Here is a 26,228-nt window from a genome sequence, read left to right on the forward strand (position 1 = left end):
TTCTATTATATTAGATTCTTTGAGGCTAACTGTCCCCTTGTCATGGGCTTCCAAGATGTCGCTAGTGGTCAAGAACCCACCTGCCAATCCCTGGGTTGGGAAGATCCCCTGGAAGAGGGCAAGGCAACCCACTCCAGTATTCTTGACTGGAGAATCCCATGGACAGAGGAGCCTGGCGGGCTACAGTCCACAGGTCGCAAAGAGTCAGACACGACTGAAGCAACTTAGCATGCACACATGTTCCCTCTGTCATACCCATCAGTGTATATCCTCAATAGATAATTTTCTGAGTTCTACAATGTTTGATTGGAAACTCTATTTTAGTGAGACTCTGCTTTTGTAAATGAAATTCCCATAAAGTCTGGGTGGTGGAAGCACCCTTTCACATAAATTTCATGTTGTTTTCTTGTAGGTGCCCATGGGGACCATCAGCCTGAAGTTATCTTTATGTTACATTCTTGGGTAAGGAGAGATGAAAATCCTTCCAGAGGTAGTTAAATTAAACCCCCTTCCCCACAGTCAGTAGAATCCCAGAGTTTCAAAATCCCAGGGGAAACCTTGCCTTTAAACTCTGACCCTCAATTGAAACCAACAAGTTTTCTTATCATCTCTCTCTCTGCCAGTTTTTGAAAAGCCCATTGCATCAGTGAGGACTCAGCCCTTCCGTGATGCTAGATTTATACTGGTCATAGGTTCAAAGTCTTCCCTTGTGCAAAGCTGCAGCCACATCTCCTCACCTTCAGGGACCTTAAAACCACAACCTCCAATTCCCAAACCCGGAGGTGCTCTGGCTTTGTCAGGCAGCCAAAGCACCAGACCGAGCAATCACTCTGCTTTGTGAGTTTCCTCTTCAGTCATAGAACCAGGATTCCCTTTCCTTCTTGTGGTCTCAGATAGGCACTTATAAAATAACCATGGTTTAACTAGTAATAAGAGCATTGTAAGGTTATTCCAGTCTTTCACCTTAACTGTCAATAAATAGTATTCAAACTTATAACGACTTTATATGTCTATCCTGTCTTATTAGATCCTTGCTTTTGCCTTTAAATTTTAGTGATTTTGCTTACAAGAAAAATGTAGAGTTTCCACATTTAAATATATCTGTATTTTGCATGAAGAATTTTATATTAATGTTCAGAAACAGGGGAGCAGTCCTAAGATGGTGGAAGAATAGGATGGAGAAACCACTTTCTCCCCCACAAATTCATCAAAAGAACATTTGAACGCTGAGAAAATTCCACAAAACAACTTCTGAACGCTGGCGGAGGACACGAGGCACCCAGAAAGGCAGCCCATTGTCTTTGAAAAGAGGTAAAACAAAAGATAAAAGATAAAAAGAGAGACAAAAGAGTCAGGGACGGAGACCTGTCCCAGGAAGGGAGTTGAGAAGCAGGAGAAGTTTCCAAACACCAGGAAACCTTCTCACTGGCAGGTCTGTGGGGAGTTTTGGAATCTCAGAGAGCAACATAACCCAGATGAAAAAATAACTAAATAAAACCCACAGATTACATGCCTAACCTCAACTCCCAGTGGAGAAGTAGCCCAGATGCTCGCGTCCCCACCAGCAAGCGGGGGCTGAACAGGGAGGCACGGGCTGAATTGCTTAGGGTAAGGACCAGGCCTGAATGCCCTGAGGACAATCTGAGGGAGATACCAACCCCAATTGTGGGATAGCCAGAAGGGGGGTAAAAAAGAGAAAAGAGAAAGAGAGAACTTTCCCATGAAAAGCTCTAACCTAAGGCACTGCTGGGCTGCTCACAGAACAAAGGACTGAGCAAATACCAGAGGAGAGCTAGCCAGCTGCAGACAAGCCCATCCCCCGCCAGAGGCAGGTGGGTGACAGCCAGAGCCAGAAGGCGAGGGGCAATCTCGGCCCCAGAGACAGCATCCACCACCAAACTGTGAGCAGGCTCTCAGTTGCTAACCAAGTCTTCCTGGGATCCTGGATGGTTGACATCCTCCAGGAGGGTCACAGCCAGAGATCAGCTCCCCAGAGCAGACACACAGCACACCTCAGACAGCACTCCTGTTGCACACCCAGGAAACCAAGCGGCTGGGACTGGGGAGGTGATAAGACACACCACCCACCTGGGAAGAGTGTGCTCGCCAAGCACCTGGTCACCTAAGCTGCTCAGACCTGAGAAGGGCAAAAAACACAGGAGTCTGTGCCTTTGTAGTATATGCAAGAGCCTGAATCTGAGTGACTTAGACCTGGGAAGCACATGCAACCCAGGGCCCGCTTTATCAGTTCCTCTGCAGAGCAACCTGGAGACTGAGCAGTGTAGACCGGAAAAGCACACACACCGTGAGTGGGGACAAACCCAGTGTGGCCCAGACACTGCGAGCACTCCCCACACACGCTGGTGATATTTGTTTGCAGTGTTCCTCCCTCCCTGTGGCACAACTGAACAAGTGAGCCTAAATAAATGATCACCTTCGACCCATTGTGTCAGGGCAGAAGTTAGATACTGAAGAGACTTGCAAACAGAGGAAGCCAAAATAAACAAAGAAGAGGGAACTGCTTTGGAAGTGACAGGTGCAACAGATTAAAACCCTGTAGTTAGCATTGACTACATTGGAAGGGAACTATAGACCTTGAGAAGAAGTATAAGTTGGAACAAGGACCTATCTGAAACTGAACTGACCCCACACTGCCCTCAACATCTCAAGAGAAATTCCTAGATATATTTTACTATTATCATTTTTTTATTTTTTTATTTTTAAGTTCTTTTTACTTGTTTAATTTTCATTTTTAAAACCTACTATTAAAAAATAAATAAATAAATAAAACCTACTATTACCTTGCAAAAAAAGACCCTATTTGTAAAGCAAATTTCATATATTTTTAATAACTTGAGATTTTTTTTAATATTAAATATTTGAGAGTCAAAACTCTAGATTTTTAATATTCACTTTTTGGTATCAGTTATCAATTTTGTACCTTTAAGAATCCAATCTGCAGTACCCATTTTTACTTAGGAGTGTGATCACTGGCTTGATTGCTCTCTCCCCTTTTGACTCTCCTTTTTCTCCCCCAGGTCACCTCTATCTCTTCCCTCCCTCTTCTCTTCTCTACTTAACTCTGTGAATCTTTTTGGGTGTTCCAGGCTGTGGAGAACACTTAGGGAACTGATCACTGGCTAGAATGGTCTCTCTCCTTTTGACTCCCCCTCCTCTCCTCCTGATCTCCTCTGTCTCCTTCCTCCCTCTTCACTTCTCTATGGAACTCTGTGAACCTCTCTGAGTGTTCCAGACTGTGGAGAGCCCATAGGGAAGTGATTACTGGCTAGATTGCTCTCTCCCCTTTTGCTTCCCCCTCTTCACCTCCTAGTCACCGCTGTCTCCCTCCTCCTCTTCTCCTCTCCATGTAAATCTGTGAACCTCTCTGGTGTCCCTCACTGTGGAGAATCTTTTCACCATGAACCTAGATGTTTTATCACTGGTGCTGTATGGATGGAGAAGTCTTGAGGCTACTGTAAGAATAAGACTGAAAGCCAGAGGCAGGAGGCTTAAATCAAAAACTTGAGAACACCAGAAAACTCCTGACTCCAAGGAACATTAATTGACAAGGGCTCATCCAAAAGCCTCCATACCTACAGTGAAACCAAGTTCCACCCAAGAGCCAACAAGTTTCAGAGCAAGACATACCAAGCTAATTCTCCAACAATGTAGGAACAAACCCTGATCACAAAAATACAGGGGGCCAAAAGTCACACCAAGCACATAGACACTTCAAAACTCACTACTGGACACTTCATTGCACTCCAGAGAGAAGAGATCCAGCCCCACCCATCAGAACACCAATGCAAGCTTTCCTAACCAGCAAACCTTGAAAGCCATTCGTCCAACCGCACCCACAGGGAATAACCTCCACAATAAAGAGGAATCACAAACTTCCAGCATACAGAAAGGCCACCCCAAACACAGCAATCTAAACAAGATGAAAAGGCAGAGAAGTATTCAGCAGGTAAAGGAACATGATAAAAGCCTACCAAACCAAACAAAAGAGGAGGAGATTGGGAGTCTACCTGAAAAAGAATTCAAAATAATAATAGTAAAAATGATTCAAAATCTTGAAAACAAAATGGAGTCTGGAGACAAGGATTGAGAATATGCAGGAAAACGTTAACAAAGACCTAGAAGAAATTAAAAAGAGTCAACATTTAATGAATAATGTAATAACTGAAATCAAAAGCACTCTGGAGGGAATCAACAGTAGAATAACGGAGGCAGAAGATAGGATAAGTGAGGTGAAAGATAGAATAGTAGAAATAAATGAAGAAGAGAGGAAAAAAGAAGAATGAAGTAAAAGAAATGAGGACAATCTCAGAGACCTCTGGGACAATGTCAAACATCCCAACACTCGAATCATACGAGCCCTAGAAGAAGACAAAAAGAAAGGCCATGAGAAAATACTTGAGGAGATAATAGTTGAAAACTTCCCTAAAATGGGGAAGGAAATAGCCACCCAAATCCAAGAAACCCAGAGAGTCCTAAACAGGATAAATCCAAGGCAAAACACACCAAGACACATATTAATCAAATTAACAAAGATCAAACACAAAGAACAAATATTAAAAGCAGCAAGGGAAAAACAACAAATAACTCACAAGGGGATTCCCATAAGGATAACAGCTGATCTTTCAATAAAAACTCTTCAGGCCAGAAGGGAATGGCAAGACATACTTAAAGTGATGAAAGAGAAAAACCTACAACCCAGATTACTGTATCCAGCAAGGATCTCATTCAAATATGAAGGAGAAATGAAAAGCTCTACAGACAAGCAAAAGCTGAGACAATTCAGCCACCAAACCAGCACTTCAACAAATGCTAAAGGATCTTCTCTAGACAGGAAACACAGAAAAGGTGTATAAACTCGATCCCAAAACAACAAAGTAAACGGCAATGGGATCATACTCATCAATAATGGGTTGAATGCCCCAACCAAAACAGAAAGAATGGCTGAATGGATACAAAAACAAGACTCTATATATACTGCCTACAAGAGACCCACCTCAAAGTAAGTGACACATTCAGACTGAAAGTGAAGAGGTGGAAAAAGATATTTCACACAAATGGAGACCAAAAGAAAGCAGGAGTAGCAATACTCATATCAGATAAAATAGACTTTGAAATAAAGGCCATGAAAAGAGACAAAGAAGGACACTACATAATGATCAAAGGATTAATCCAAGAAGAAGATATAACAATTATGAATATATATGCACCCAACATAGGAGCACTGCAATATGGAAGGCAAATGCTAACAGGTATGAAAGGGGATATTAACAGTAACACAATAATAGTCGGAGACTTTAATATACTACTCACACCTATGGATAGATCAACTAAACAGAAAATTAGCAAGGAAACACAAACTCTAAATGATACAATGGACCAGTTAGACCTAATTAATATCTATAGGACATTTTACCCTAAAACAATGAATTTCACCTTTTTCTTAAGTGCACATGGAACCTTCTGCAGGACAGATCACATCCTGGGCCATAAATGTAGCCTTGGTAAATTCAAAAAAATTGAAATCATCTCAAGCATCTTTTCTAATCACAATGCAGTAAGATTAGATGTCAACTACAGGGAAAAAAAACTATTAAAAATACAAACATATGGAGGCTGAACAATGCACTTCTGAATAACCAACAAATCACAGAAGAAATCAAACAGGAAATCAAAATATGCATAGAAACAAATGAAAATTAAAACACAACAACCCAAAACCTATAGGATACAGTAAAAGCAGTGTAAGGGGAAGGTTCATAGCAATACAAGCCTACTTCAAGAAACAGGAGAGAAATCAAATAAATAACCTAACTCTACATCTAAACTAACTTGAAAAAGAAGAAATGAAGCACCCCAAGGTTAGTAAAAGGAAAGAAATCATAAAAATTAGGGCAGAAATAAATGCAAAAGAAACAAAGGAGACCATAGCAAAAATCAACAAAGCTAAAAGCTGGTTCTTTGAGAAGATAAATAAAATAGACAAACCATTAGCCAGACTCATCAAGAAAAAAAGGAAGAAGAATTAAATCAATAAAATTAGAAATGAAAATGGAGAAGTCACAACAGACAACACAGAAATACAAAGGATCATAAGACACTACTATCAGCAACTATATGCCAATAAAATGGACAACTTGGAAGAAATGGACAAATTCTTAGAAAAGTATAACTTTCCAAAACTAAACCAGGAAGAAATAGAAACCTTAACAGACCCATCACAAGCATTGAAATTGAAACTGTAATCAGAGATCTTCCAGCAAACAAAAGCCCAGAACCAGACAGCTTCACAGCTGAATTATACCAGAAATTTAGAGAAGAGCTAACACCTATCCTACTCAAACTTCTAGAAATTGCAGAGGAAGGTAAACTTCCAAAATCATTCTATGAGGCCACCATCAACCTAATACCAAAACATGACAAAGATGCCACAAAAAAAGAAAACTACAGGCCAATATCACTGATGTAACATAGATGCAAAAATCCTTAACAAAATCCTAGCAATCAGAATCCAACAACACATTAAAAAGATCATACATCATGACCAAGTGGGCTTTATCCCAGGGATGCAAGGATTCTTTAATATCTGCAAATCAATCAATGTGATACACCACATTAACAAGTGGAAAGATAAAAACCATATGATTATCTCAATAATAACATCCATTTATGATAAAAAAAAAACCCTCCAGAAAGCAGGAATAGAAGGAACATACCTCAACATAATAAAAGCCATATATGATAAACCCACAGCAAACATTATCCTCAATGGTGAAAAATTGAAAGCATTTCCCCTAAAGTCAGGAACAAGACAAGGGTGCCCAGTCTCACCACTACTATTCAACATAGTTTCAGAAGTTTTAGCCACAGCAATCAGAGAAGAAAAAGAAATAAAAAGAATCAAGATTAGAAAATAAGAAGTAAAACTCTCACTGTTTGCAAATGACATGATCCTCTACATAGAAACCCTAAAGACTCCACCAGAAAATTACCAGAGCTAATCAATGAATATAGTAAAGTTGCATGATATAATATTAACACACAGAAATCCCTTGCATTTCTGTACACTAACAATGAGAAAAAGAAAGAGAAATTAAGGAAACAATTCCATTCACCATTGCAACAAAAAGAATAAAATACTTAGGAATAAATCTACCTAATGAAACAAAGAGTAGGAAATGGCAACCCACTCTAGTACTCTTGCATGGAAAATTCCATGGACAGAGGAGCCTGGTAGGCTACAGTCCATGGGGTTGCAAAGAGTCGGACATGACTGAGCAACTTCACTTACACAAAGAAAAAAAGACTTATATATAGAAAACTATAAAACACTGATGAAAGAAATCAAAGAGGACACAAATAAATGGATCCATGTTCATGGATCAGAAGAATCAATATAGTCAAAATGAGTATACTACCCAGAGCAATCTATAGATTCAATGTAATCCCTATCAAGCTACCAATGGTATTTTTCAGAGAACTAGAACAAATAATTTCACAATTTGTATGGACATACAAAAAACTTCAAATAGCCAAAGCAATCTTAATAAAGAAGAATGGAACTGTAGGAATCAACCTGCCTGACTTCAGACTATGCTACAAAGCTACAGTCATCAAGACAGTATGGTACTGGCACAAAGACAAAAACATAGATCAATGGAACAAAATAGAAAGCCCAGAGATAAATCCACACACCTATGGACACCTTATCTTTGACAAAGGAGGCAAGAATATACAATGGAGAAAAGACAATCTCTTTAACAAGTGGTGCTGGGAAAACTGGTCAACCACTTGTAAAAGAATGAAACTAGAACACTTTCTAACACTTTCATACACACAAAAACTTCAAAATGGATTAAAGATCTAAATGTAAGACAAAAAACTATAAAACACCTGCTGCTGCTGCTGCTAAGTCACTTCAGTCATGCCTGACTCTGTGTAACCCCATAGACGGCAGCCACCAGGCTCCCCCGTCCCTGGGATTCTCCAGGCAAGTGGAGTGGGTCGCCGTCTCCTTCTCCAATGCATGAAAATGAAAAGTGAAAGTGAAGTTGCTCAGTCGTGTCTGACTCTTCACGACCCCATGGACTGCAGGCTACCAGGCTCCTCCATCCATGGGATTGTCCAGGCAAAGTACTGCTAGAGGAAAACATAATGCAAATCACTCTCTGATGTAAATCACAGCAGGATCCTCTATGACTCACCTCCCAGAGTAATAGAAATAAAAGCAAAAATAAACAAATGGGACCTAATTAAACTTAAAAGCTTCTGCACAATGAAGGAAACTATAAGCAAGGTGAAAAGACAGCCTTCAGAATGGGAGAAAATAATAGTAAATGAAGCAACTGACAAACAATTAATCTCAAAAATATACAAGCAACTCCTGCAGCTCAATTCCAGAAAAATAAATGACCCAATCAAAAAATGGGCCAAAGAACTAAACAGATATTTCTCCAAAGAAGACATACAGATGGCTAACAAACACATTAAAAGATGCTCAACATCACTCATTATCAGAGAAATGCAAATCAAAACCACAATGAGGTACCATCTCACACCAGAATGGCTGCTATCCAAAAGTCTACAAACAATAAATGCTGGAGAGGGTGTGGATAAAAGGGAACCCTCTTACACTGTTGGTGGGAATGAAAACTAGTTTACAGCCACTATGGAGAACAGTGTGGAGATCTCTTAAAAAACTGGAAATAGAGCTGCCATACGACCCAGCAATCCCACTGCTGGGCATACACATCAAGGAAACCAGAATTGAAAGAGACACGTGTACCCCAATGTTCATTGCAGCACTATTTACAACAGCTAGGACATGGAAGCAACCTAGACATCCATTGGCAGACAAATGGATAAGAAAGCAGTGGTACATATACACAATGGAATATTACTCAGCTATTAAAAAGAATGCATTTAAATCAGTTCTAATGAGGTGGATGAAACTGGAGCCTATAATATACAGCGAAGTAAGTCAGAAAGGAAAACACCAATACAGTATATTAATGCATATATATGGAATTTAAAGGCTTCCCTGGTGGCTCAGAGGGTAAAGCGTCTGCCTACAACGTGAGAGACCCGGGTTCGATCCCTGGGTTGGGAAGATCACCTGGAGAAGGAAATGGCAACCCACTCCAGTACTCTTGCCTGGAAAATTCCATGGATGGAGAAGCCTGGTAGGCTACAGTCCACAGGGTTGCAAAGAGTCGGACACGACTGAGCAGCTTCACTTCACTTCACTTCACATGGAATTTTAAAAGATGGTAATTATGACCCTGTATGTGAAACAGCTAAAGAGACATAGATGTAAAGAACAGACTTTTGGACTCTGTAGGAGAAGGCGAGGGCAAGATGATTTGAGAGAACAGCACTGAAACATGTATAAACAGATTGCCAGTCCAGGTTTGATGAATGAGACAGGGTGCTCAGGGCTGGTGCACTGGGATGACCTTGAGGGATGGGATGGGGAAGGAGTTGCAAGAGGGGTTCAGGATGGGGGACACATGTACACCCATGGCTGATTCATGTCAATGTATGGCAAAAACTACCACAATATTGTAAAGTAATTAGCCTCCAATTAAAATAAATAATTTTTTTTAAAAATAAATAATTCACCATTGACTAATGAATGTTTATATATATATTTGCATTATTTCTAGGTTTCTAAGAGAAACATTAAACACTGATCTCAGGAAAATTTGGTGATATGATCACCATGGTACTAGTAGTAGGGAATAATTGCACTGGTAAAGTTTTTGAGTGGGAGGTTAAAAGTTAACTACTGTTGCCAGAGAAGTTTATACAGGCTAATCAGACCTACATTTTTTTTAAGTGCAAACTCTTCAAGTCTCCAAACTATTTTTGTGGACAGTCTGTTCACTTTCTAAAGTGTGAATGACAGTATCGGAGTTTTATCAAAAAAATTTAAAAATTCATTACCAGTATATAAATATTCATATAAGTATTATAATTTAAGTGTATTTATATCTGAGAAAGATAAAATTTGGTATATATCTTTCTGAAAGGAATATTTAAATATATATATTTAACATGTCTAATTTATATTTTATATAAAAAACATACTTAACATGCAATATATAAATATATAGGCGATTCTTTACCACTAAGTGCACTCATCTTCTCCTGTGAGAACACCAAAATCACAACTAGCTATTGAACAACCATTGACAAGAGAATGTTTGGTCCCACTGAAAAAAGATACCCTGTATCCAAGGGTAAAGGAGAAGCCCCAGCAAGATGCTAGGAGAGGTACAATCGTGTTTAGAATCAAGCTTCATATCCACCAGAGACGCTTGGAGGGGGCAGACAAAATCCTTGTATGCACCAGGACCCAGGGAAAGGAGCAGTGACCCCCCACAAGAGACTGAGTCAGACCTGCCTTTGATTGTTTGAGTGTCTCCTGCAGAGGCATGGGTCATCAGTGGCCTGCCAAGGGGACAGGCGCTCTGGCTGCAGCAGACCTGGGAGGCATGGCATTTGGCATAAGTCCTCTTGGAAGAGATCGCCATTAGCCCCACCATAAAGCTACTGAGCAGACAATCCACAAACTAGAGAACAATTATACCAAAGTTCTCATACTTTTGCAAAAGTTCTAGGGCCCACAGCAGATTTCCCACCTGATCTGGCAAAGGGACTGAGAACCCCTGGGGAATTTGACTTTGAAGCCCAGTGGGATTTGATTACAGGACTTCCACCATTGTCCCTACCACAGTTTGACCTCAGGCCAACTACAGGGAGGGAAGGATTAAAGATTTACCTAGCATGGCCCTGCCAATCAGAGCAAGACTGGGTATACCCCACAGCCAGTTCCTCCCATCAGGAAGCATCCACAAGCCTCTTATCCTCATCCATCAGAAGGCAGACAGAATGAAAACCACAATCACAGAAAACTAACCAAACTGATCACATGGATCACAGCCTTGTCTAACTCAATGAAACTGAGCCATGCCATGTAGGGCCACCCAAGACAGATGGATCACGGTGGAGTGTTCTAACAAAACGTGGTCCACTGGGGGAGGGAATGGCAAACCACTTCAGCATTATTGCCTTGAGAACCTCATGAACAGTATGAAAAGACAAAAGATGAAACTGAAAGATGAACTCCCCTGGTCAGTAGGTGCCCCATATGCTTCTGGAGAAGAGCAGAGAAATAGCTCCAGAAGGAATGAAGAGGCTGAGCCAATGTGGAAACAGTGACCAGGTGTGGATGTGACTGGTGGTGAAAGTAAAGTCCGATGCTATGAAGAACAATATTGCATAGCAACCTGGCATATTAGGTCCATGAATCAAGGTAAATTAGAAGTGGTCAAATAGGAGATGACAAGAGTGAACATCAACATTTTAGCAATTAGTTAACTACAATGGAGCAGGATGGGTGAATTTAATTCAGATGACCATTATATCTACTACTGTGGGCAAGAATCCCTTAGAAGAAATGGAGTAGCCATCATAGTCAACAAAAGAGTACGAAATGCAGTACTTGGATGCAGTCTCAAAAACGACAGAATGATCTCTGTGTTTCCAAGGAAAACCATTCAATATTACAGTAATCCAAGTCTATGCCCTGACCAGTAATGCCATACAAGCTGAAGTTGAATGGTTCTATGAAGACCTACAAGACCTTCTAGAACTAACATCCCCAAAAGATGTTCTTTTCATCATAGGGGACTGGAATGCAAAAGTAGGAAGTACAGAGATACCTGGAATAACAAGCAAGTTTTGCCTTGGAGTACAAAAGGAAGCAGGGCAAAGGCTAATAGAGTTTTGTCAAGAGAGTGCACTGGTCATAGCAAACACCCTCTTCCAACAACACAAGAGAAGACTCTACACATGGACTTCCCCAGATAGTCAATACCAAAATCAGACTGATTACATTCTTTGCAGCCAAAGATGGAGAAGCTCTATACAGTCAGCAAAAACAAGACTGGGAGTTGACTGTGGCTCAGATCATGAAGTACTTATTTCCAAATTCAGACTTAAATTGATAAAGTAGGGAAAAACATTAGACCATTCAGGTATGACCTGAATCAAATCCCTTATGATTATACAGTGGAAGTGACAAATAGTTTCCAAGGTATCAGATCTGATAGACAGAATGCCTGAAGAACAATCAATGGAGGTTCATGACATTCTACAGAAGGTGGTGATCAAAACCATCCCCAAGAAAAAGAAATGCAAAAAGGCAAAATGGTTGTCTTAGGAGGGCTTACAAATAGCTGAGAAAAGAAGAGAAGCAAAAAGAAAAGGAAAAAAGTAAAGATATACCCATCTGAATGCAGAATTCCAAGGAATAGTAAGGAGAGATAAGAAAGATCTCCTTAGCGATCAGTGCTAAAAAAAAAAAAAAAAAAAAAAAAAAAGGAAAACAACAGAATGGGAAAGACTAGAGATCTCTTCAAGAAAATTAGATATCAAGGGAACATTTCATGCAAATATGGGCACAATAAAGGACAGAAAATATATGGATCTAACAGAAGCAAAATATATTGAGAAAATGTGGCAAGAATACACAGGAGAACTATACAAAAGAGTCTTCATGACCCAGATAATCACAATGGTGTGATCACTCACTTAGAGCCAGACATCCTGGAATGTGAAGTCAGCAGGCCTTAGGAAGCATCACTACGAACAAAGCTAGTGGAGGTGACGGAATTCCAGCTGAGCTATTTCAAATCCTAAAAGATGATGCTGTTAAAGTATGCACTCAATATTCCAGCAAATTTGGAAAACTCAGCAGTGGCTACAGGAATGGAACAGATCAGTTTTCATTCCAATCCCAAAGAAAGGCAATGCCAGAGAATGTTCAAACTACTGCACAATTGCACTCATCTCACATGCTAGCAAAGTAATGCTCAAAATTCTCCAAGCCAGGCTTCAACAGTAAGTAAATCGTGAACTTCCAGATGTTCAAGCAGGATTTAGAAAAGGCAGAGGAACCAGAGATCAAATTGCCAACATCTGTTGGATCAAAGAAAAAGCAAGAGAATTCCAGAGAAACATCTACTTCTGCTTCATGGACTATGCTAAAGCCTTTGACTTTGTGGATCACAGCAAGCTGTGGAAAATTCTTTAAGAGATAAGAATACCAGACCACCTCACCTGCCTCCTGAGAAACATGTATGCAGGTTAAGAAGCAACAGTTAGAATTGGACATGAAACAACAGACTGGTTCAAACTGGGAAAGAATTACATCAAGGCTGTATATTGTCACTCTGCTTATTTAAATCACATGCAGAGTACATTATATGAAATGCAGGGCTGGATGAAGCACATACTGGAATCAAGGTTTCCAGGAGAAATATCAATAAGCTCAGATATGCAGATGACACCACCCATATGGCAGAAAGCAAAGAGGAAATAAAGAGCCTCTTGATGAAAGTGAAAGGGGAGAGTGAAAAAGCTGGCTTAAAACTCAACATTCAAAAAACCAGGATTATGGCATCTGGTCCCATCACTTCATGGCAAATAGACGGGAAGCAATGGAAACAGTGACAGACTTTATTTTGGGGGGGCTCCAAAATCACTGCAGATAGTGATCACAGCCATGAAATTAAAAGACGCTTGCCTCTTGGAAGAAAAGCTATGAGCATCCTAGACAGCATATTAAAAAGCAGAGACATTACTTTGATGACAAGGTACATATAGTCAAAGCTATGGTTTTTCTACTAGTCATGTATGGATGTGAGAATTGGACCATAAAGAAAGCTGATCACTGAAGAATTGATGCTTTTGAACCATGGTGTTTGAGAAAACTCTTGAGAGTTCCTTGGACAGCAAGGAAATCAAATCAATCAATCCTAAAGGAAATCAATCCTGAATATTCATTGGAAGGACAGATGCTGAAGCTGAAGCTCCAATACTTTGGTGAAGAACTGACTCATTGGAAAAGGCCCTGATGCTAGGAAAGATTGAAGGCATGAGAATGGGACGACAGAGGATGAGATGGTTGGATGGCATCACTGACTCGATGAACATGAGTAGGCTCCGGGTGTTGGTGATGGACAGGGAGTCCCGGTGTGCTGTAGTCCATGGGGTCACAATGAGTCAGACATGGCTGAGTGACTGAACAACAACCAGAAGCACCACCTGGGAAGCATATATGGCATGTAGAACTACATACAGTTATTATTGGGATCAGAAGTTATCATTGGGATCAGAATGATTAGGGTGTGGAAAAGGAAGTTGATCTTAGGATCAAGAACAGATAAGAGAGGTGAACTGAAAGGAAAAATGGAAACAGGATTTTCCTTTTCTCCACTACGTAAAAAGAGTCGATGGGTTCGATCCCTGGGTTGGACAGATCCCCTGGAAAAGGGAATGGCAACCCACTCCAGTTTTATTGCCTAGAGAATTCCATGGACAGAGGAGCCTGGTGGGCTACAGTCCACGGGGTCACAAAGAGTCAGACATGACTGAGTGACTAACTTTATCTTTTACTTTAATCATCTATCAGTAGGACCAGCAAAAAAAATGGCACAGCCTCCACAATGCTGACAGGATATGACATAAACACATTCAGCAATGCACAGTGTCCTTTTCCAGAGCTGATTTACACCTGCTGAGAAGCCTCCAAATCTGAGCTGATTCCAGGAGGGACCAGGTCAGGCCAGCTGGGCTCGGAGTCAGCACCTCAGTCTCCTGTTGGCCTGCTGTCCCATTAATGGGCCTAGATTCCAACCATCAGTTATTTGCTGACCATATGTTATGAGCATGGATTCAAGTCCTCTGCTCCTCCCGGGGAGTCTGCCTTCTGTCCTCCGCTCAAGTCCTCTGAATCTCAGCTTCTTTCTCCCTCAAATTAGGGCAACAACCTCCTCTCAAGGTTGTTACAATTATGAGATAAGGTGGAGGAAGCCAAGCCCATGACACGGAGCTGGTCAGCACTTGAACACTGTGCTCAACCAAGGACAGGGCGGGTGGGGTTTGGCCTGCAGTCTTCCACTTAGTGATTGCTGCCATTATACCAGGAGCTCCTAACGCTTTAAACCAAATCATAACAATCACATCATATTCTCAAGTTTGGGCTTCTCTAGTGGCTAATTCTGAAAGAGATGGGAATATCAGACCACCTGACCTGCCTCTTAAAAGACCTATATGCAGGTCAGGAAGCAACAGTTGGAACTGGACATGGAACAACAGACTGGTTCCAAATAGGAAAAGGAGTACATCAAGGCTGTATATTGTCACCCTCCTTATTAAACTTACATGCAGAGTACATCATGAGAAACACTGGGCTGGAAGAAGCACAAGCTGGAATCAAGGTTGCCAGGTGAAATATCAACAACCTCAGATATGCAGATGACACCACCCTTATGGCAGAAAGTGAAGAGGAACTCAAAAGCCTCTTGATGAAAGTGAAAGAGGAGAGTGAAAAAGTTGGCTTAAAGCTCAACATTCAGAAAACAAAGATCATGGCATCTGGTCCCATCACTTCATGGGAAATAGATGGGAAGTCAGTGGAAACGGTGTCAGATTTTATTTTGGGGGGGCTCCAAAATCACAGCAGATAGTGATTGCAGCCATGAAATTAAAAGACACTTACTCCTTGGAAGGAAAGTTATGACCAACCTAGATAGCATATTCAAAAACAGAGACATTACTTTGCCAACAAAGGTTCGTCTAGTCAAGGCTATGGTTTTTCCTGTGGTCATGTATGGATGTGAGAGTTGGACTGTGAAGAAGGCTGAGTGCTGAAGAATTGATGCTTTTGAACTGTGGTGTTGGAGAAGAGAGTCCCTTGAGACTTGGGAGTCCCTTGGACTGCAAGGAGATCTAACCAGTCCATTCTAAAGGAGATCAGTCCTGGGTGTTCTTTGGAAAGACTGATGCTAATGCTGAAACTCCAATACTTCGGCCACCTCATGGGAAGAGTTGACTCATTGGAAAAGACTCTGAAGCTGGGAGGGATTGGGGGCAGGAGGAGAAGGGGACGACAGAGGATGAGATGGCTGGATGGCATCACCAACTCGATGCACACAAATTTAGGTGAACTCTGGGAGTTGGTTATGGACAGGGAGGCCTGGCATGCTGCAATTCATGGGGGTGCAAAGAGTCGGACAGGACTGAGTGACTGAACTGAACTGAACTGAATCACAAAAATTAATAAATTGGAAAACACAACTGTTTCTGATAATATAATTTCAAAGGAGAGGCCAAAGGAGCCCTAATCTAACAAATGAATGAATTGCTGTGTTTCAATTAGGTAACAGTTAAATTATGAGCTTCCTAGGCATAAAAGGTATATACCAACTCCCTAAATTGTTAAAAATTCCATTGTGTTCTAATTATCCATTTACTCCCTTGAATACCAATGTACAATTAACATTACAAATAATCAAGGTTAAAAATAAAATGAATGCAAGTGTGACCTAGTTATAATTAAACTAATTATACAGATATGTAGCATAATAAGGGTCTTACAGACCATTATAAGGATGTAAATTTATTCTTCCTTTCAAGATCAGCTATTTGAATTTCATTTTCCAATTACTTGACAAATGATGGAATGGGATTATTAAGAAGAGAGTCAGCCTTGCAGGGCTGATAAAATGAACCCCATACTTTAGTTTTCTTTTGAAATTCTGATCCTTTTGGCCATATATACTTAGCCACTGAGCACAAGCATACCTCTTGTTCAGATAAGCAGTAATATTGTGCTATTTGGGTCTTCCCTGGTAGATCCATGGCAAAGTATCTACCTGCCAATGTAGGAGACTCAGGTTTGATCCTTATGTCAGGAAGATTCCCTGGAGAAGGAACTGGCAACCCACTCCAGCATTCTTGCCTGGAGAATCACCATGGACAGAGAAGCCTGGTGAGCTACAGTTCATGGGGTCACAAAGACTGGGACACAGCTGAGCAACTGAGCGCACATGCACGTGTAAACAGAGAAACTGGAGGGGAAAGGGCACCACAGAATCAGCAAAAGCACTTTCACTTGTATGGCTGCATAGCAAAATGAGCGACACACCACCCGAGAGCCTCAGGTGCACAAGGCTTGGTTCCCTTTCGGGGTGACAACTGGGATCTACAACCCTACCTCCACAGACCTCACTCACTCACTCAACTTACCAGTTCTTTCTATTCTCTGTTCTTGAACATAATTAGTTCCAAATACTGACTTTTTAATCAATTGTCACAGACTCACCAAAGTTTAATGCAGTCTCTGTCCACAGACAGCAATGATTGTAACAGTTAAGAGCCAATACAAATCAACTATAACATAAAGCAAAAATTAAATTAAAAACAACAAAGCAAACAAGAGCCAATAGATGGCAGAACAATTGGACATACAGTCTTTGGAGTAAGACAGATATGATTTCAGGTCTCTAACTGTCCTCACAGAAGCCAAGAATGGGAACAGTCCTTGCATGAGGAGTGCACACCAGCTGCTGGATATCAGACCTCTCTGAATCTTCGACATCTAAGAACATCATTCCTAGTTAAAGGATAAGGAAGCCAGACTGGAGGAATGGGGAGAGGTAGGAAAAATGCCATCTTAAGAAGTGAAAGGAATAATGAAGCACAAGTAAATGTCTGATATCTTCTAAATCTATCAGAATAAAATTAGAATAATACAACCAAATACAAACAAGCAAACAACTCCTAATCTTTTACCTCTCAGGGTGATTGGAATGAACTGATTATCTTGAAAACTGAATAGATAGAAACGAAAAACAAAAGCAAGCATTTATCTGTTCTTTTTTTATGTGAAATATACCTCTGGGTAGTGAAATAAAATATAGGAACAGAAACTACTTATAAAATTATTCCAGTTAGTAAATGAAAACAAAATGACAAGTTAATACATAACCATTTTGCAATCTCCAATGAATTAATGCATTAACCTTGGCATTAGGCATCAAAAAAGGTGACAAGACCAAATATTATATGCTTCCTGATGAAAAATCAAAAACGAAAATACTACCTCCTGCTTACTTGTGCCAAAGGACAGACCCAAAAACTGATTATAACTCTGGACCCAGCAGCAACTTGTAAGAAACAGGACAGAGCATCACAACAGGCCACATAATTTGTATGCAATCATGTGATCCACAGGCAGCCCTCTCCAAATCCAACGGCCCAGGATCAAAGGCAGATTAGAAAGAAAAGAAAGAAAGGAAGAGGGGACCTGTAGACTGAGGGTCTGAAAAGTCCTATGAGATCTTTACAAATGAGCAAGTCTAAAAGCTTGTGTCCAGGGCAATCTCAGGAGATAAAGCCACACAGGATCCTCTACATAGAGGGGATGTTGCTGGTACAGGGCAGGCACACTGGCTTCTGGGTTACCTGCCAAAGTTCTGGGTCGTGGTCAGAGTCTTGGTGATAAAAGCTTGCCTTATAATAATATACTAATTTACATTTAAAAAAATATAATTGGAGTTACCTTTGAAGGGGAAAAATGACCGGATAGGGATTTAAGGGGTACAGTCCTGTGAAGATGGGACTATCAGACCATCTCACCTGTGTCCTGAGAAGCCTGTATACAGGTCAAGAAGCAACAGTTAGAACCAAACATGGAACAACGGACTGGTTCCAAATTGGAAAAGGAGTACGTCAAGGCTGTATATTGTCACGTTGCTTGTTTGCAGGGTACATCATGGGAAATGCCAGACTGGATGAAGCACAAGCGAGAATCAAGATTTCTGGAAGAAATATCAGTAACCTCAGATATGCAGATGACACCACCCTTATGGAAGAAAGCAAAGAGGAACCAAAGAGCCTCTTTTTTTTTTTTTTTAATTTTATTTTATTTTTAAACTTTACATAACTGTATTAGTTTTGCCAAATATCAAAATGAATCCGCCACAGGTATACATGTGTTCCCCATCCTGAACCCTCCTCCCTCCTCCCTCCTCATTCCATCCCTCTGGGTCGTCCCAGTGCACCAGCCCCTAGCATCCAGTATCGTGCATCGAACCTGGACTGGCAACTTCAAATTGGAAAAGAAGAAGTAAAGCTCTCACTGTTTGCAGATGACATGATCCTCTACATAGAAAACCCAAAGAGCCTCTTGATGAAAGTGAAAGAGGAGAGTGAAAAACTCAACATTCAAAAAACGAAGATCATGGATCTGGTCCCATCACTTCATGGCAAACAGATGGAGAAACGATGGAAACACTGACAGACTTTATTTTCTTGGGCTCAAAAAATCACTGCAGATGGTGACTGCAGCCATGAAATTAAAAGATGCTTGCTCCATGGAAGAAAAGGTAAGATAAACCTAGACAGCATTAATTAAAAAGCAGAGACATTACTTTGCCAACAAAGATCCATATAGTCAAAGCTATGGTTTTCCTAGTAGTCATGTATGGATGTGAGAGTTGGACCATAAAGAAGGCTGAGCACTGAAGAATTTCTGCTTTTGAACTGTGGTGCTGGAGAAGACTCTTGAGAGTCACTTGACTACAAACCAGTTAATCCTAAAGGAAATCAGTCCTGAATATTCATTGGAAGGACTGATGCTGAAGCTGAAGCTGAAGCTCCAATACTTTGGCCACCTGATGCAAACAGCCAACTCATTAGAAAAGACCCTGATGCTGGGAAAGATTGAAGGTATGAGGAGAAGGGGATGACAGAGGAAGAGATGGTTGGATGGCAACACCAACTCAATGGACATGAGTTTGAGCAAACTCCAGGAGTTGGTGATGGACAGGGAAGCCTGGTGTGCTGCAGTCCATGGGGTTGCAAAGAGTTGGCTACAACTGAGCTACTGAACAAAAGTCCTAAACAGTTTCTTGAGAGAGACACAGATTACAAAAGTATTTCACTTTTGTAAAAATTCATTGAAATGTTCTTTTCTATAACTTCAATTAAAAATTTTTAAAGACATTTAAAAAAATACATTAAACCAAGAAACACAAGATTTTGAGATAGTATAAATATCCTTCTAAGTGAATTTTGGAAAGATGAAATCAAAATTATATATATTATGTACAGAGCAATGACAGCAATAATATCACTTATGAAATTTTTAGGGTTAAAATAAATCTGTACAAAGAAACATATTTATAGACTTGGTTTGATAATTTATTTAAAGAAAAATATTTTAAAATTCATTCAAATCAAGTTAGAAATAAAACAACATAACTAAACTGAGAAAAGTACGATGGAAAGGCTAATAAAAATGACAAAATTTAACCTAGAGATTGTCATAGTGAGTGAAGTCAGACAGAGAAGCAGAAGCAACACATGACATCCCTTAAGGCAGACTAAAAAGAAATTATACAAATGAACTCAATGCGGACTAAAAAGAAAATATACAAATGAACTTATCTACAAAACAGAGACTTAGAGAATGAATTTAGGCTTGCTGGGGGTGGTGGGGAGAATGGAGGGAAAGGATAGCTAGGGAGTTTAGGAGCCACATGTACACACTGCTATGTTTAAAATGGATAACCAACAAGGACCTACTGTATAGCACAGGGAACTCAGCTCAGTGTTATGTGCCAGCCTGGCTGGGAGGGGAGTCTGGGGAAGGATGGCTGAGTAACTTTTCTGTGCACCTGAAACTCTCACAGCATTATTAACCAGCTATACTCCAATATAAAATAAAGAGTTTAAAAATAAAATATTAAAAACAAGAATTTTTTTAGAAGGTATTAATTAGAAAAACTGGTGTGTGATTTTCTCAGCTGAAGCAAAATAAAATGGAAGATCTATTTTTTAAATATTGATTTTAAACTTTGGTAAAATAAACTGATCTGTGACTTTGTTAAAAAAATGACAAAATTAAAAAAAAATGACAAAATTTAATAAATTTGGAAACTGAAAAACATTTGAATTACTAAGTAAATTCGATCTTTCGTTCTTTTTAAAATAAAACAGTCATAGTCTGGAAAGTACAAAGACAATTTAATAGAAAAAAATCACAACTATACAGGTACAGAGGGAGGAAAAATACAAATATTAAGATGATCATAGTTATAACTCCATGTAGGTACTTAAAATTTTAAATTAAGTAAATAGGTTATAGAACAGAAATAGAGTCATAGATGTAGAAAAAATTTGTGGTTACCAAATGGGAAGGTGGGAAAGAGATAAATTGGAAAATCAGGATTGATAAATATATACTACTATGTATAAAACAGTTAACTAATAAGGGAACTCTACTCAATACTCTGTAATGTGACCTACATAGAAACAGAGTATAAAAAATAGTGACTATAACTGAATCAATTTGCTGTATACCTGAAACTAGCACAGCTTTGTACATCAACTATACTTCAATAAGAATTGATTTTAAAAAAATAAGAAATAAAGTAAATAGGTTCATGGAAGAGAGAAATATTTTGTTGTCAAAATAACAAAAAAATAGAAGTAACTTAACAGTAGGGCTTCCATGGTGGCTCAGCAGTAAATAAGCTGCCTGCCAATGCAGGAGACGCAGGTTCGCTCCCTGGGGATCGGGAAGATCCCCTGGAAAAGGAAACGGCAACCCACTCCAGTATTCTTGCCTGAGAAACCGTACAGACAGAGGAACCCAGTCCCAGGGGTCACAAAGAGTCAGACATGACTGAATGACTAAACAATGACAAATTAATAGTACGGATTTAACATCAGATTTTTTTTTTAACAAAACAACTAGTTTTGTTATGAATCAAGTTTAAATGATGCATGAAATTTAACAAATAAGAAAATATTTAAATTCCTGACAAAATAGTGTGCTGCAGAAATAAAAGGACAGATTGATAATCGACAATCTTTCATTTGTGACATAAATATGTCACAGGGATGAAATGTTCAGTGTGGAGAATATAGTCTATAATAACATAATAACTGCGTGTGCTGACAGATGGTAACTAGGTCTCCCTGGTGATACTGCCATAATGTACGGAAAGAGCTAATCGCTACACTGCACACCAGGAACTAGCATAGTGTTACAGGTCAATTATACTTCAGACTGACAAACTCATGGAAAAAGAGATGAGATTTGGGTCACCAGAGGCAGGAATGGCAGGAAGGGGAATCTGATGCGGGCAGCCAAAAGGTACGAACTTGCCGTTATAAGATAAATAAGTATTAGGGATGTAAATGTACAACATGATGAATACAATTAGCACCGCTGTGTGCTATACATGACGGTGGTTAAGAGAAGACAGCTTAAGAATTCTCATGGCACAGAAAATATAATTTTCTCTTTCTTTTATATCTATATGAGATGATCAATGATCACTAAATTTGTGATAATAATTTCATGATATACGTAAGCCATTCCATGATACATGTACACCATTATGCTGTACTCCTTAAATTTAACACAGGCTTATAAAATGATACTGTGTGTCCATTGTATCTCAATAAAGTTGGAAGAAAAAAAATAGAGGAGGGAAAAAATAAAAAGAAACACTATTATTAGGTGAGTAAGATAACACTATCATTGAACATTGCCTGAATGGTTTTAGGGAAAGCAAAAAGGAAATAGGAATCAGAAGCATTACTATAGGAGAAACGGAAGATTTTCATGAATTACTAGGATAAACATTGTATTCTGGATGGAATAAAATACTTTTTAAAAGGAATTATATTTGTTTCAATGAATGGAAAATACAGAAGGTTTGCAGAAAAGACAAACATTCACATACCAGTTATTTTCAAGTTAATCTATTAATATAAATGCAATATAAAGTCAAAACTCCAGTGTGAATTGTGAAAACAGCTTTACATTTTTTCTCTACATTGAAAAAAATAACTTATATGCAAAACAGATATAGATCCACAGACATAAGAAACTAATGGTAAGGGTTGGGGGGGCATAAATTAGAAGTTTGGGATTGACATATATACTATCTATATAGGTGACTCAGTGGGTAAAGAATCCATCTGCAATGCAGGAGACACAGGAGACATGGGTTCAATCCCTGGGTCAGGAAGATCCCCTGGAGAAGGAAATCACAACCCACTCCAGTACTCTTGCCTGGAGAATTCGACGAACAGAGGAGCCCTAGGAGGCTACAGTCCACAGGACTGCACAGAATCTGACACAATTAACACTTTTCACTTTCAAGAGATGAATTACCTCCTGATGAAGACAAATTCACTGCAGATCTAAAACAGATATGCAAGGATTCTACAGAGAAAAGTGCAAAACAAGTAAACGAGGCTTTTTTAAATGACCTGAATGCATGGCTCTGTACCAGAGTTAAGGATAAAGAACACAAACTATCATACAGATGTAAATCTCTTCAAAGTATAAAATAAATTTGACTCCATTCCAATCAAGATTCAAATATTGTGACACTTTTATACAAGTTACCAAAATGATTCTAAAAATGATAACTCATAAAGGTACCAAAGTAGTCCAGATTATTCTGGAAATGAAAAACTAGGAAGACAGTCAGATGGGACCAACTCACCAGTATACATCTGAAACAGAAGAAGGTAAAGCGAGTCCCAGCCTAGCTGCGAACTCGGTGCAAAGAAGAAGACAGACAAAAGACACATGGCTGTGAAGGTGGCCTTAGACAAACTGGAACTGGAATCTTGGACTGGAAAAAAAATCAGATTATATGTTCAAATATAGACTCCATGCAAATAATAAACATGAATGTAGAAAAGAAGCCTCTGAAAAGAAAATAGCTTTATCATAGTAGAAAGAGAATTTCCTGAGACTCAAAAAGGAAGAAATAACAAAGGAATAAAAGAAAAAACTGTCTTATCAAAACTGAGAATGTCTATAACAAAATTAAAATACAAGGAACCACTAACAGGTAATACTTGAAACATATAAAGCACGTTGAAGATATTGAATATGTGAATATATTGCCAGTTAAATATATTAAAAACTCTTACATTATTCATGAGTAAAAAAGACAACCTTATAAAAAAGAACCATAGTCATGACAGGTGATTGGCAGAAAGAAACCCTAGGCAACAGATAAATACGGGGAAAGCACTCTGTCAAGTTCATGAGTAATTAAAGAAATGCAAATCAATCTAACAATGACATTGCATGCCCACCAGGCTTGTGAAAAATTAAACCCTTTAATAACTATTGCTGAAGAGGATTATGAAATGTTCATGGAATAAGTGTAGGTGAAGTCTACACAATGATCTTTATAATCGTGTCTGATTTTAAAATATGATTCTCCCCACATATTTAATCACCTACACTTGACATGCCTACACATATGCAGAAAGTGATAAAAGTAGATACATACACATGGACACCTGTGTATGTTTAAACAACGAGCAAGAGACATACAAATATTAACACTGGATTTTAGGATTAGAGGAAGAATTTCTGTTCTCCTCGTGCCTGGCACGTCATAGATGGACGATAACTATTTGTCAATGCAAAAAAAAAATTAGCTAATTAATGAGTACTTATGATATTTTTGAAATTTTTTCCATGAATTTATTTGAACCTATATATGAAAATCTCAAGCAAATTACTTCCAAGTCTATTAAGAGATAACTCTAGGATTCCTGGTAGACAGACTATGAAACTGAGAAGTTGGTGGCTATTTACACAATGACCCTCAGAGAACGTACCACAATGCCTGTCGTGTTCTTTATGTCAGTTCCATGAGAGATTTCTGAAATCTGTTATCAAGTTACAATTAATTCGCTCTAGCAGGAAAAGCAGAAGGATATGTGCCGGGACCTGTCGCACAGCACTGATGCTCAGAAGAGCAGGGTACAGGGTGGGCGTGGGGAACAGCTAAAGGGTTATTAGGACACATACGCATGGCACACAGATGGGACAGACGGAAAACTGCTGAACTGCCAGAAAGGCAAAGTCTGGGGGTAAAACAAATGAAACTACCCCGCCCTGCCAGCCCCTGCACTGCAGTGAGCCGTCTGAAGCTCCACCCCGTCCATGGCAAAGCAGAAGAACCCGGCCCCGGCCACTCCCACCCACCCGGCTTCCATGGGGCAGAGCAGCCAGCATCACTGCTGGAAGAGGGTGGCCCTGGGCTGCTTTCACCACCCTCTGGCTGGAAACATCAAGTCCATTTCATTCCCTCTTAGAGGCCTTTTTCCCCTCTTGTGAGCAGTGGTCACTGGAAATAAATTTGGAGGCCAATGACCTCCTCTGACTTTAGAGCGCAGGATGGGGGGAGGCTGGGATTCTCTAGATTTGATGATCATCTCTACAGGCAATAACATGATGGAACGTGGACTTTACCCCGTGGGAGTCCTGACGACGGCGTGTCCCGAGCTTGGAGGCAGGTCCCCAGTCAGCATTTTGAAAGTGGTGGTTTTCCCAGCCCCGTTCACCCCAAGAAGCCCAAAGCACTGAAGGCAGAAAAGAAACAGACCATAAAATCAAAATTACATCAGAAACGGCACTTGCTTTCAACTACTTTTGTGCTACTTTTGGTTTGTATTATTTGTAGCCTTTTACAATCATAAAATAAGTGTATAAAGCACTTTATAGCTCACACAGTACTTCTGAAATCACTGTGACATTTGAGCGGTATAATTTCAGCATTAATTCACAGACAATATATTCATGTCTGGAAAATGAAAGAGCATGACAAGTAAGTGCAATTACCACAAATTATGCTGAATCCTGTCTGATAAGACAGGGGCCCACATCACAGGTTCCTGTGTCCCTCCGGTTAGCACAGGATTTTTAGGAGTCACGTCATCATAGTCATGACTATCCCAGTGCCTTCTTCTGTCTCTGAATCTCTCTCTGTCCTCTAACTCTGATGATGGCCTAACCCTGACAACTAGTGAAGAAAGCCCTCTATTTCCATATGATCACACTCAGCATCAGGTCACCTTTTCCTGCTTCACTCTGTCATATTCTGTGTGGAACACGGCCCTGCTGTCTTTTGCAGCCCAGTCTCTACTTTGAACCTAGGCTATTCTTAGCTGGAGATGCTGTGGTGGAAGCCGAGATGCTTATCCTTACTGACCTCCTTCCAGGACAACTGTTTCCCAATGTCTGGCCACTGCTGGCTCCCTGAATCCTGGGTTTCCTGTGGCTGAGCCCACTTAGTTAGCACAGAGCCCTATTTTGTAGCTCTGGGAGCAGTCTGCTTCAACACCTATGTTTTCCCCACCTTACCTGGGTCTCTTCTACCCTCTGAAACATGGGGCCATCCTGCTGCAGATCTGTGCTGTCCCGTCACTCATGTCAGCCAGACCACACCTGAGCACTGCCCCAGGTACAAAACCATCAGGTAATTCGAGCACATTCTACCCTCCGGGCTGAGGCTGAAGTTTATTGG

General features: G+C 39.9%; 1 protein-coding gene across 1 annotated transcript in view; it reads right to left on the reverse strand.

Annotated features, from left to right (window-relative positions):
* Positions 1–26,228, reverse strand: part of LOC102406543 (ATP-binding cassette sub-family A member 13) — a 206,996-nt gene that overhangs the window by 46,311 nt on the left and 134,457 nt on the right. The window contains exon 18 of the mRNA XM_025291966.3: positions 25,175–25,284. Coding sequence (XP_025147751.3) covers positions 25,175–25,284 — 110 coding nt within the window. The remainder of the gene's footprint in view (positions 1–25,174; positions 25,285–26,228) is intronic.

The sequence above is a fragment of the Bubalus bubalis genome, chromosome 8 (assembly GCF_019923935.1).
Source record: "Bubalus bubalis isolate 160015118507 breed Murrah chromosome 8, NDDB_SH_1, whole genome shotgun sequence".
NCBI lineage: Eukaryota > Metazoa > Chordata > Mammalia > Artiodactyla > Bovidae > Bubalus > Bubalus bubalis.